This window comes from Armigeres subalbatus, chromosome 3 (genome assembly GCF_024139115.2).
Source record: "Armigeres subalbatus isolate Guangzhou_Male chromosome 3, GZ_Asu_2, whole genome shotgun sequence".
Lineage (NCBI taxonomy): Eukaryota > Metazoa > Arthropoda > Insecta > Diptera > Culicidae > Armigeres > Armigeres subalbatus.
Window position 1 is genome coordinate 245,479,574 of NC_085141.1, and position 14,261 is coordinate 245,493,834.

Consider the following 14,261-nt stretch of genomic DNA (forward strand, 5'->3'; position numbering starts at 1 on the left):
CCCGAATCCCGGGACAACGAAAATGGCCGGGAAATGGAAACTCTAGTAAATAACAATTACCGTACAGAATGCAACCAGTATGACTGCATCAATAATGTTTGACTTACCTTGATGAAGCGAGGATTATTTTCGTAAGCTGTCCGGAGCACTATATCCAAACACTGAATAGCCGACATCGGCTTATCGAGATTGGTGCCATTGCCGTTGGTCATGTAAGTTTTAAGACAGGACATGTCTAGAACGGCTGCCTCCTTCATGGCAACGGTAAACTTCCGGTCGCGACCATCTCCACGAACCTTAATCTCTTTTTCATAGTGGTCTGCTTTCAAGCGACGTGCTGAATATGCATTTTTATGGCCATCAAATGCCAAACCATGATTCGGGAACATTTCCTGCAGAATTCACTGAACGCCAACCGTTGCCACTTGCGGGACGCCGGCGGTTGAATATCTACGTCGTAATGGTACGCAGTAGGTATCAAGCGATCCACAAACAGTTGTATATAGTTGACTTCCACTTTTATCATTTTTCCACGGGTACCGTGCGCATTCGCCCTGACCAGTACGGGCAGCAGTTTGGACGAGTGAATTTTCTGCTTGTCGATTTTTATGTTGCAGAAATCTTCTGCTACTCGTTCCAAAGCAGCGGCATGCGATGGAGATGATGAGTGTGATGATGGCGTTGTCAGTCCCGACGATTGTTCTTGTGATGGGTGTTGCTGTTGTTGTTGCCTTTGTCTGTAAGAGTTAAACATAGCGGATTACATATTTCTCTTTGGCCAGGGCCAAAGTGTGACAAAGAGTAAAGAATGCGGAGTTCAGTACCATAAAGATCGGGTGTTGAGGTAAAATTTTATGTTTTATGCTTTCCCCAGAAACTAGAATTAAGTTGCCGAGTATTGCTGGCATCAGATCGATGATACGTAAGGACTTCACATTTGTTTCAAGAAAAAGTACGATGTATGCTTGTGATGTGGCAAGATGGGTCAGGGCCGTTTTTGAGCATCGTGTACATTTTAATGTGGAGATTATGACTTTGTAGGAGGAATAATTTGGTTCTACTTTATTATCACTCGATTTGATGATAAAATTTTGATTTGGTAGAGTATGGCAAAGTAAAATATTTTTCAGCATTGTTTCTTATGCGAAATACACTTTCTATAAAACGTGTAATCTCGTCGAACAATGTAAAATTTATAAGTAATGTATGTGATGTTATACTAACTGCGTTGAAATAAATAAATTTGATCGAAAATTATACATTCTTAAATGAACTTACAAATGGGGCAAGATAGGTCAGCACATACTGAAGGGCATAGTTCAAAACATATTTTCCATTGCTGGTTTAATCATTTTAAGGTTACTTTTGACATAATGATGTTAATTTGTTTATTGAAAATTTCTATTTTTCGTCTTTAAGAAAGCAATACTTAGACGGCTTGTTTTCACAAGAATTTGAAGAAATTTTTAAATGTAGAGCCAACTCTTCATCCAAGGCTTTAAATTTTTTTATTCAATACAATCATTGGCAATAAAGCTATCTATCTGTATATAATTCAATATTGGGAATAAAAACAATATTAATTGCAGTATTTAAAGTGAACTCATCTTGCCCCGCTGTTTGACCCATCTTACCCCGCCATTTTTTGATTGACAGAAAAATAGACTTCTACTTTAATTACTCGAAATGGAATAAAAAGTGGTGTTTTTGTTATTTCATACCCCTGGCTTACAAATTATGAGCTATTTTTATAGATCCATGTTGAACAGTTGAATTAAAATGTTTCTGTTTTGAGATATTCAGGGTTCGCCTTAGGCGACCCATCTTGCCCCATTATACCCTACCAAAACCAACCAATTGCAACCACACACTCAAAATAATTTTCACTTAGAAGCTACTTGAAAACATATGCAGATATTTTCCATGTAGTTTCGGGTGTAAAAGTTAAATGATTCATTAGTGATGGCACTCATTAATCTTAACTCACTAGAAAATAAAATAAAATTTAAGTGAATTTTCGTTTGGCCATGTACTTAAATTTCAAGTGAAACTTCGATATTTGTTTTCTCATATTGTCCCTGTAGTTGATATCCCGTCCACTAGAAGCGGACGAGGGCAAAAAAAGGAGTCGAAAATTAATTCACACTCGAACATATTTTTTGCAAATCGTTCTCATAATGCTTCTGCAAAATGTTTCATTAGCGATGGTTAATAAACATACATTTCGCTCTGAGAACCGCACTCATATATTTTTCATACATTCATTTTGAGTAGAATTCACTAGAAGAGTATATAGATATTATTTTCTATGTTTTCTAATGAATTCCACTAAATTTCTTATTAAGATGCACTAATGATTTGAGTAAGTTTTATTTGATTCCAGTAAGGCCGATGAAAGTTTCGATGTTTAAAGTCTACATGACTTTTTATAGTGGAATTAAAGTGACAATTATTTTGAGTGCAATATCCCATAATTAGTAAAATTCGTTGTCAAAATATATCATAAAGTTGAGATCGTACTTTATCAGAAATCTGATAACGTTTCATGAATATTCATATCGTTATTGTGATTAATTTGATGGTAAAGATGTAGCGATGTTCATCTTTCAAATACTTTGTCAAAGTATATCATTGCGTTGATATCATACTTTATATGAACTATGATATCGATTCATTAAGATTTGTATCATTTTTGTGAATAATGTAGTGTAAAGAAATACCAGCAAAATTATTTAATTTTAGATAAATAACTTCGAAGAAGTTTGACCAATGGTTGGCCGGGAACGTTTCGGATTGTTTGCGGATTAACCCTGGCATTCATATACTTTCAGCGTCACAAGCTTTCGTCAATGGGAACTTTCCTTAGGATTTTGCCTAATTTCCAGGAGAATAATGCGATTGTGACGGTCAGAAAACTTCGGATTACAACCTGTTACAACCAGTTCTGGAACAGTTTCGAGTGATTTTGCTCTTCACAAACTTTACCAACAATTGTGACCGATTACTAAGAGTAAAATCAGCAGTGATTCAAATCGTTCGGGGCTGTCAGTTTGAATATGAATCTGAAACATTAAGTTTCCCAGCAGCTGTTCTAGATTAATTTTTTATACCAGTCAACTGTCAAAAAAATAAAACTGGTATAACGCTCAGTTCTATTTTCTGCAGATTTGAACCACGATTGAATCACGAGATTCAAATATTTTTCAATTGTTTTGGTGTATGAACGCGTCACTTCATCTACGGATCACTCCACTTTGCAGTTACGGCGCCTTTCTTGGCAGCAACATAATAATTTTATGAGACACGAATGTCACTTTAGTGGTAAAGTGTCACTAATAAAGTATAATAATAAAAAATAATAATTTTATTTAATTAAAAATTTGAAAAAAAAAGAATTTGTTCTATTTCGCTCCAGATTCAAACTAGAATAGTGGTCGAAAATTTGGAATGAGACTGAATCACTCCTGATTTTACTCTAACTTTCTTCCGAAGTTTTATTTGTCAAACTAATTGATGCGTTGTTTAGCGCATCTTTAGGCGAAACCAGCGCACTACTTCCAAAGTTGGGAAAGTTGCCTGTATCTGGAGAAAAATTCAACTTCGCTATAAATTTATTCCGGATAGACAATATCTCCGTTAGAGTAGAGTGGGGCAAGAGTACGCACTTAGTTTTCAATGGATCATGTGGCCCTTATGAAGCAAGCTTCTGCATATCAAATCAATGTCGATGATTTATATACTCTTCCTTTATGTTACCCAGTGGAAAAAATATTAAAATTATTGAGATTCGTTTTAGTAGAACCCTTATTGCAAGACAAGTGAAAAACGCACTCTTACCCCACCGGTGGGGTAAAAGTGCGCATCGGGTGGGGTAAGAGTACGCATTTATCCAATCATGTGCTTTAAGTATATATTAACACAAATAAGAATTAATATCATTTAATTGATGTTTAATGAGCATATATTAGGGAATGTTTAAAGATTACGTAACTCTTAAAGGGGGAGGGGTCCTAAAAATGTGCGCTTTCATATATAAACACATTTATATAAACAAAAAACTACAGAGGTAAAAATATATATCAGGTTTCGCGTGGCGTATACAAAGGCATTTTCCTTAAAGAAAGTCCACCAATCACGTAACGTAAAATTTGGGTATTTCGTCACCCCTCCCCCCTATCTTACACTATTTTTATGAATCCTCTAAAAATTATATGGATCGTCACACATCCCACAACCTCTCCCAGCTAAACGTTGCGTAATTTATGAATGTTCCTTTTGATTAAATGAAATTATCATTTAGATGAAATTGTGTTTTCGTACTATGTTTAGGTGTACAACAAGTCCTAATACAATTTGATTATTTCGCTTCAGTGCTTTGTTCGCTAAGTCCTTTCTAACACCGAATTACTTCAACTTATCCTAAAAACTTGTGATAATTTCAAATTCTGTCCCTTTTTTCTTAGTTGCGAATCTTTACGCTTTGGAAGAAGTCTTATTTCGGCCGGAGATACGGGTTTGACATCATAACTTGAAGATTCATATGCGTACTCTTGCCCCACCGGTTCCTGCGTACTTTTACCCCACAGTCCCAAAAATTATTCAAGTAATGGTTTTGACTTCTTGGAAAAGCAACCGGATTGGTGATCTGTACCATAAAGTACTCTATACAATAGGTTATCGAATAGCATAATGTTCACCTGATTGAACGTATATATGGTAATGATATACTAGTTGCGGAAACCCAATTATTTTTAGCAATACGGCCAAAAAGCTATCTAACTCCATATCTCCCTTGTTGTTTATTCAAATCGTTTACAATTACACATGATAATAGTTGGCCAGAATACCTGCCAAAATGATGCAGTGTTGCTAGTTTATCTTTTTTTATTACTTCAAAAAATCGAAAACGTACTCTTACCCCACGCGCACTCTTGCCCCACTCTACTCTATTGATCAGAATCAGTGAAATTGCACAAAAAATCAATTGAATAATTGACTGGGATTGTTTTAGTTTCTGTTGCCAACACTGCAGCAGCGGGAACAGCTGTGACCGCTGTGACGTCATATACTGAACCAAAAGTTCCGACAGCCAATGTATGATTTTTGCCTCATCCAAGCCCCATGACAAAAATCAGTTGATTTCAAGAAGACTGTCATTCAAACCTATTCAAACTGCCACATGACAAATCAGTAACAAATTAAATCATTGTTTTCTGGAATGCGAATTATAATCATTCAAAAGAGATTCAAAATAAATGGATAAGTGGATGATTTTCATCCAACAATGGAAAGGTTTACCCGTCAGTTATTTAACTACAGTGAACGTTCGCTAATTGTGTTTTTTCTAGTTGGGACGCCATTTAATTGGGGGTTCGCTAGTTGGGGCGAAACTCAATTAAAAAGCAGCTAAACGTCAAAATGTGATGTCAAAAACGGTTTCTCCCGATTTTTCAGCCTTTCGAGTTTCAGCCTTTTGTTATTTCAGCCTTATGTGAGATTTTTACTTTTCAGCCTTACGTGTTTTCAGCCTTATGTGATTCAGCCTTTCGTGGAAGACCCTTATTATCAAATTTAAACGAAGTTTTTGAGATTTTGAGCTCGACATGGCATTCTGAGGAAAAGTTTGAAAATCCAATAAAACGATGGTCTCTTATGAAGAGTCTTATCAGAAATCCAGGAATTCTAATAAACTTCAGTGGCAGTGGCAGACTTTAGTAATAAAGTTAAATAAAAATGTATGGTCCAATAATCTCGAGTTAAAAAATCTTTTAAATCTAATTATTGTTGATTTCAATAATTTCAATCAAAAGTTTAGAATTTAGTGGCTGGAATTATTTCTGAAATAACTTGCTCTACATTTTTTTTATTGAGACTTCATCTCGAAGAGTCACATGGCGATTTAACAATCAATGTACTTTCTGTCATCGACGCCCTTATCGCAAATTATTCTCGCTGACGTTGAGAAACATCAAACATCTTTGTCATGTGATGAACCAGAGGCTGTTCATTGTCTTTGTCATCGGAGGGTATTAACGCTCACCAACAGACGTGGTTCTGGTTTCAATACTCTTCAGTTCTGTACTCTTTACTTGATGTTAGACTTTCGCATTTTAATAAATTCCATACTATGTCCAAGGGCTTGACGATCCCTCCCAAGGCCATCTGCGAGTTGTGGCGCCTGCCTAGGATGTGGTGGGGTTTGACAGTGGGCCCTGTTAAACCTCTATAAAAAGCTGCATGAATCCGCAAGTAGGCTCCGGCAAAGCGACCGTGTGCCGCTCAAAGCGCACAAGCCCAAGTCCTGGTGTTAGGTGGGACGCTAAACAGCCCTGACACGACGGCCCTCCGACGAGACAGGAGGTTTGCGCAGGCCCAATAAGCCGCCTTTAAAAACAACCATTACGAACAACATAGAAGATAATACGACTCGATACAAGCGGCAACGACCTAGGCGACGAATAAAGGATCACGATTGGAAGCTTGGAACATGGAACTGCAAGTCGCTTGGCTTCGCAGGTTGCGACAGGATAATCTACGATGAATTACATCCCCGCAACTTCGATGTCGTAGCGCTGCAGGAAATCTGCTGGACAGGACAGAAAGTGTGGAAAAGCGGGCATCGAGCGGCTACCTTCTACCAAAGCTGTGGCACCACCAACGAGCTGGGAACCGGCTTCATAGTGCTGGGAATGATGCGCCAACGCGTGATTGGGTGGCAGCCAATCAACGCAAGGATGTGCAAGCTGAGGATAAAAGGCCGTTTCTTCAACTATAGCATCATCAACGTGCACTGCCCACACGAAGGGAGATCCGACGACGAGAAAGAAGCGTTCTATGCGCAGCTGGAGCAGACATACGATGGATGCCCACTGCGGGACGTCAAAATCGTTATCGGTGACATGAACGCTCAGGTAGGAAGGAGGAAATGTATAGACCGGTCATCGGACCGGATAGTCTGCATACCGTATCGAACGACAACGGCCAACGATGCATAAACTTTGCAGCCTCCCGCGGAATGGTAGTCCGAAGCACTTTCTTCCCCGTAAGAATATCCACAAGGCCACATGGAAATCACCTAATCAAGTAACGGAAAACCAAATCGACCACGTTCTAATCGACGGTAAATTCTTCTCCGACATCACGAACGTACGCACTTACCGCAGTGCGAATATTGAATCCGACCACTACCTCGTCGCAGTATGTCTGCGCTCAAAACTCTCGACGGTGATCAACACGCGTCGGAGTCGTCCGCCGCGGCTAAACATTGGGCGGCTACAAGACGGTAAACTAGCCCAAGACTACGCGCAGCAGCTGGAAGTGGCACTCCCAACGGAAGAGCAGCTAGGCGCAGCATCTCTTGAAGATGGCTGGAGAGATATTCGATCCGCCATTGGAAGCACCGCAACCGCTGCACTAGGCACGGTGTCTCCGGATCAGAGAAACGACTGGTATGACGGCGAATGTGAGCAGTTAGTTGAGGAGAAGAATGCAGCATGGGCGAGATTGCTGCAACACCGCACGAGGGCGAACGAGGCACGATACAAACGGGCGCGGAACAGACAAAACTCGATTTTCCGGAGGAAAAAGCGCCAGCAGGAAGATCGAGACCGTGAAGAGACGGAGGAACTGTACCGCGCTAATAACGCACGAAAGTTCTATGAGAAGTTGAACCGTTCACGTAAGGGCCACGTGCCACAGCCCAATATGTGTAAGGACATAAACGGGAACCTTCTTACGAACGAGCGTGAGGTGATCCAAAAGTGGCGGCAGCACTACGAAGAGCACCTGAATGGCGATATGGCAGACAACGGTGGCGGTATGGTAATGAACCTAGGAGCACGCGCGCAGGACATGCGACTTCCGGCTCCGAATCTCCAGGAAATCCAGGAGGAGATCGGCCGGCTGAAAAACAACAAAGCCCCTGGAGTTGACCAACTACCAGGAGAGCTGTTTAAACACGGTGGTGAAGCACTGGCTAGAGCGCTGCACTGGGTGATTACCAAGGTTTGGGAGGATGAGGTTCTGCCGCAGGAGTGGATGGAAGGTGTCGTGTGTCCCATCTACAAAAGGGCGATAAGCTGGATTGTAGCAACTACCGCGCAATCACATTGCTGAACGCCGCCTACAAGGTACTCTCCCAAATTTTATGCCGTCGACTAACACCAATTGCAAGAGAGTTCGTGGGGCAGTACCAGGCGGGATTTATGGGTGAACGCTCTACCACAGACCAGGTGTTCGCCATACGTCAGGTATTGCAGAAATGCCGCGAATACAACGTGCCCACACATCATCTATTTATCGACTTCAAAGCCGCATATGATACAATCGATCGGGACCAGCTATGGCAGCTAATGCACGAAAACGGATTTCCGGATAAACTGATACGGTTGATCAAGGCGACGATGGATCGGGTGATGTGCGTAGTTCGAGTTTCAGGGGCATTCTCGAGTCCCTTCGAAACCCGTAGAGGGTTACGGCAAGGTGATGGTCTTTCGTGTCTGCTATTCAACATCGCTTTGGAGGGAGTAATACGAAGGGCAGGGATTGACACGAGTGGTACGATTTTCACGAAGTCCGTCCAGATATTTGGCTTCGCCGACGACATTGATATCATGGCACGTAACTTTGAGAGGATGGAGGAAGCCTACGTCAGACTGAAAAGCGAAGCTAAACGGATTGGACTAGTCATCAACACGTCGAAGACGAAGTACATGATAGGAAGAGGCTCAAGAGAGGTCAATGCGAGCCACCCACCACGAGTTTCTATCGGTGGTGACGAAATCGAGGTGGTTGAAGAATTCGTGTACTTGGGCTCACTGGTGACCGCCGATAACGATACCAGCAGAGAAATTCGGAGACGCATAGTGGCTGGAAATCGTACGTACTTTGGACTCCGCAAGACGCTCCGATCGAATAGAGTTCGCCGCCGTACCAAACTGACTATCTACAAAACGCTTATAAGACCGGTAGTTCTCTACGGACACGAGACCTGGACGATGCTCGTGGAGGACCAACGCGCACTGGGAGTTTTCGAAAGGAAAGTGTTGCGTACCATCTATGGTGGGGTGCAGATGGCGGACGGTACGTGGAGAAGGCGAATGAACCACGAGTTGCATCAGCTGTTGGGAGAACCATCCATCGTTCACACCGCGAAAATCGGAAGACTGCGGTGGGCCGGGCACGTAGCCAGAATGTCGGACAGTAATCCGGTGAAAATGGTTCTCGACAACGATCCGACGGGAACAAGAAGGCGAGGTGCACAGCGGGCAAGGTGGATCGATCAGGTGGAGGACGACTTGCGGACCCTCCGCAGACTGCGTGGTTGGCGAAGTGCAGCCTTGAACCGAGCTGAATGGAGAAGTCTTTTATGTGCAGCACAGGCCACTCCGGCCTTAGTCTGATGATAAATAAAAAAATTGTGAAGAAAAAGATCATAGTTGACATGAATCGGAAATAATCTCACGGTTTTCACAAAATACTTGGAACTTCTTTGATGCATATTTCCCAAATTTAATATATTGCTACCAGATTCACATTTGAGTTGTTTGATAATAATAGGTACCAATTTTTTTATTCTGAACTTTTTTACAACCGTTAATGCAAAAAAAAATAGTGACTTTGGTGACCTTTGGATGCAAATAGTGACTTTTTAGTGACTAGACATAAAATAGTGACTAAGTCACTAAAAAAACTCGACTCGCTACCAGGTCTGATACACAGGCATTTATCGTATAGCTGTGTCGATTGGGTTTGGGTCTAATTTGCCAGGTCTTAGAGTGAAATCAGTAGTGATTCAGTTTGGTTGCAAATTTTCGAATACTATTCTAGTTTGAATATGAGCCAAAATAGAACAAACTAACAGGCTTCCACAGCAGTGTTCTATTCATGTTTGATTTTTTTCCATTAAATGAAATGATTATGTTGCTGCTGAGGAAGGTGCGGTAAATGCAAAGTGGATTGATCCGTACATAAAATGACGCATTCATACACCAAAACAATTGAAAAATATTTGAATCTCGTGATTCATTCGTGGTTCAAATCTGCAGAAAATAGAACTGAGCGGTATAACAGTTTTAAGCTTTTGAATCTCGACTGTTATAAAAAATGAATCTTGAGCCACTGCTGGGAAAGTGCATGATTCAAATTCATATTCAAACTGACAGCCCCGAACGATTTGAATCACTGCTGATTTTACCCTTATATTAAAGTTCGTTTTGGAGCGAGCGTTTTTTCGTATACTTAGCGTACAAGAACGGTAAAACGTTGTAGTCAGATAGACTTTAGGAAACATACATGGTACTGAAACGTGCAAAAGTAATGAAATATTTGTATAAATATTCAAAACCATTCCACGAGACAAAAAATTACGCAAACTGAGTTTTTATCATTGTGCGCAGAATTAGGAACATTGTGCGCAGAATATCGAACATTTCGAAATATGTGCGCAGAATTAGGAACCACATGTTAATTTACAAATCGATCAATAATATATGTTCTTAGTCAATTTAATCAAAATTTTCATGATTCATAGTCTCCCGTGGATTATAGTAACACATCTACTACATAAAGATATTCATAAATCATTATGGTTTCTCGATAACAACGATTTTATTTCAAAATTTTCTTCAGTGCGCAGAATATGGTACCTTCGCGGCAAGGAGCTAGATTTTACTAAGGTGGCGTAGATCAGTGCTGTGTGCCCCTATTTGTCTCTTTTACTCTCCCGCTGATCTTATGCAACGCAAATAGTGACGTCACTATTTGCATTGCATAAGATGAGCGGGATAGTGAAAGAGACAACCAGTGGACAGACAAACAAATTCCAAATTGCTATCAAATGCAAAGTCATATACAAGCTTCAACATTTTGCGCTGCGGCAAGTGCTGGAAGCGTTTGCCAACGAAAATAACAGTGTTGCTAAATCGTCTGGAAAAGTATTTGCATATCTCTCATTATAGGATCCCTATGTCATTAGTAATAGGATGTGCAGCTACTAATAGTTCAGTATGTGACAAAAGATATTTTAGTTACTAGATAAAGATTGTCGCTTCGGTTCCCTTTGTTCTGCTGTCCGGAACATGTTGGGTACCAAGCTGTCAAATCGTATAGATTTTCCTTCTTTGACATTTAGCTCCCCTATCCTCGCCAGCAAAAGATGTTCCGGACAGCGACGACAGCGACAATCTTTATCTAGTAACTAAAATATCTTTTTATGTGACACAACAAAATTGTCAAGCAAAGCTGGGTACTTTCCGCTAGTCGTGGAATGAAATGTAAATAAATTTGAACCTACTTGTAAGGATTTTTTCCTTGGTCAGATTGCGGTTTTTGTTGTTGCTGCTGTTGTTGTTGCTGCTGCTGTTGCTGCTGTTTCTGCTGTTTCTGTTGCTGTTTTAGTCTGTGGAAAAAAGTATTCAAACATAGCTTTTTACTAATTTAATTTCATTTGCAGTAAAACGAATGATTATTATAACACTGGGTAGCTTCTAACGCGGATAGATTTCCCTCAGTTGAAAAGACATATTGTTGTATAAGCCCTAGTTCCCCGGTGGCCCTTTACGGATGTGAAGTGAGGACTTTAAAAGTGGAATATAGGAAGGCGTTGTAGCTATTAAAGTGACTTGAAGACTCGTCCCAAAGAACGAATTTATTATAAAAAAACCCAGATCAATCCACCTAGCGTTGGTGGCGCCTTTCTCGCGCATTAAAATAATAAGAAAAACACATAAGAGAGGTCGAAATGGCACTTTAGGGGTATAGATTTTACTTTTTCCATCAATTCATATGTATTTGCGGTCATTTGAATGCATTGCTGCAATCTTTGAAAAAAAAAATTCGTTTTTGAATTTTTTTTTCCCAAGGGGGGACCTTTGGCAGAAAAACAATGTTTTTTCAATAACTTTGGAACGCAATGACCGATCAGACCAATTTTCAATAGGAAACAACTAGACCGCAATCCGCGTCGACTGCAACTTGTTGCAAGCAAATCGAATAATTCTAAGTACCAAAAAGTGTGTCTCACATTTTTGTACACACACACACACACACACATACATACATACATACAGACATCACCTCAATTCGTCGAACTGAGTCGATTGGTATATAACACTATGGGTCTCCGAGCCTTCTATCAAAAGTTCGGTTTTGGAGTGATCCTATAGCCTTTACGTATACTTTGTATACGAGAAAGGTTAAAACCCAGATCAATCCACCTAGCGTTGGTGGCGCCTTTCTCGCGCATTAAAAAAATAAAAAAAACACATAAGAGAGGTCGAAATAGCACTTCAGGGGGATATATTTTACTTTTTCCATCAATTCATATGCATTTGCGGTCATTTGAATGCATTGCTGCAATCTCCAAAAAAAATTTTTTTTTTCGTTTTTGAACAATGTTTTTTCAATATCTTTGGAACGCATTAACCGATCGGGCCAATTTTCAATAGGAAACAACTAGACCGCAATCCGCGTCGACTGCAACTTGTTGCGAGCAAATCGAATAATACTAAGTACCAAAAAGTGTGTCTCACATTTTTGTACACACACACACATACAGACATCACCTCAATTCGTCGAGCTGAGTCGATTGGTATATAACAACTAGCTTTATGTACCCGGCCTTGCTCGGAATTGCCAGTTTGATTCGCAGTTTTTTTTTCACAATCGGAAAATGAATAAACCAATTGGTCAACAGGATAATTGCGTTTTCTTATCGATACTTCATCATTTGATCAGAAGAAGGCAGATTTCATTTGAAAACATTGACTGGTTTTGAAGAAGGGAGCAAACCCATAATCGCCATATTCCGGGCAAACGTTTATTTCTAAAGAAGGAAAAACATCCACCGATGCCTTATTCCGGGCAAACGTCTATTTTTAAAGAAGGGATCACATTCACCATCCAGAAGGAAACACATTAATCATTGCTTGTCACTGGGCAACCATAATTTCGATAAATGGTTAAATTGATCGATAACTAAACAATACAATAATGGGTTCAGAAGTTAGGCTGGAGCATACACACAAACATACAAACATAGTATATCTCGGGTACTTATGCAAAAGGTCGTATGTGATTTTGTAAACAAAGATGCGTACGTCGATTTGTCAAATATGTTGGCTCTCCTACGCAAACCAACACAGCGACCATGGAGCCGAAGCCTCCCCTACCTGTATGTGGCGATGGTTTGCGTGGGAGTGCTATCAGATTGCAGAAATCAACGTTTAAATTTTTGTTTACAAAATCACATACGTCACATACGTTGAATAAGTATCCGAGATATATAGATAGCTAATAGCTATATGTATTCGGCTTTGCTAGGGACTGAAAAGTAAATTATTCAATTAAAATGTCCAATGCTGTAGCACAAAACCCACAGAGGTAGATCTACCGCTCATAGAATTGTTCCTTTGTATCAATCTATTTTTATATATTTGTTTGGCCCTTCTACCTTTTCAATAAACATCTTCCAAAAATAGAGAATAAGTGTACCAAATCTGGTTGTAATTTATCCTGGGAGTTACACTGAATTGCTCATTTTTTTAAAGACAACCCTTCCCCCATAACTTCCCTTTTTCCCCAATGACCCTCCCACCTCCTTTGTTATCTTCTCCTTGGGATAGAAAATGTGTACACCAATTTTGGTTGAAATCGGTCCTGGGAGTTAGGTGTTACACTGAATTGCTCTTTTCTAAATACAACCCTTCCCCTTACCATCCCTTTTTCCCAATGATCATACCACCCTTTGTTATTTTCTCCTTAGGATAGAGAATGTGTACCAAATTTGGATGAAATCGGTCCAGGGGTTCAAAAGATACACTGAATTGCTTGTTTTCTGAACAATACCCCTCCCCAGCCCCTCCCTCTTTACCAAATTACACTTCCATATGATCGACTACTCTTAGTGAATATGTGTACAAAATTTGGTTGATATGGGTACTGGGGTTGGGAGTTACACTGAATTGCTCGTTTTATAAAGACAACCCTCCCCCATACCTCCCTTTTTTTACAATGACCGCCCCACCCGCTTTGTTATCTTTTGTTTAGGGTAGAGAATGTTTGTATCAAATTTGGTTGAAATCGGTGCAGGGGTTCAGAATTTACTCTGAATTACCCGTTTTCTGAACCATACCCTCCCTCCAGACCCCTCCCCTTTCAAAGATTACACTCTCATATGGTTGTCTCCTTATATTGAATATGTGTACAAAATTTGATTGAAATCGGCCCTAGGAGATGCAAGTTACACATAATTGTTCGTTTTC

The 14,261-nt window shown here is 40.2% G+C and overlaps 1 protein-coding gene across 1 annotated transcript in view; it reads right to left on the minus strand.

The window, feature by feature from the left end:
• Positions 1–14,261, minus strand: part of LOC134222841 (protein argonaute-2-like) — a 93,962-nt gene that overhangs the window by 45,240 nt on the left and 34,461 nt on the right. The window contains 3 exon segments of the mRNA XM_062701992.1: positions 108–397; positions 400–737; positions 11,294–11,398. Coding sequence (XP_062557976.1) covers positions 108–397; positions 400–737; positions 11,294–11,398 — 733 coding nt within the window.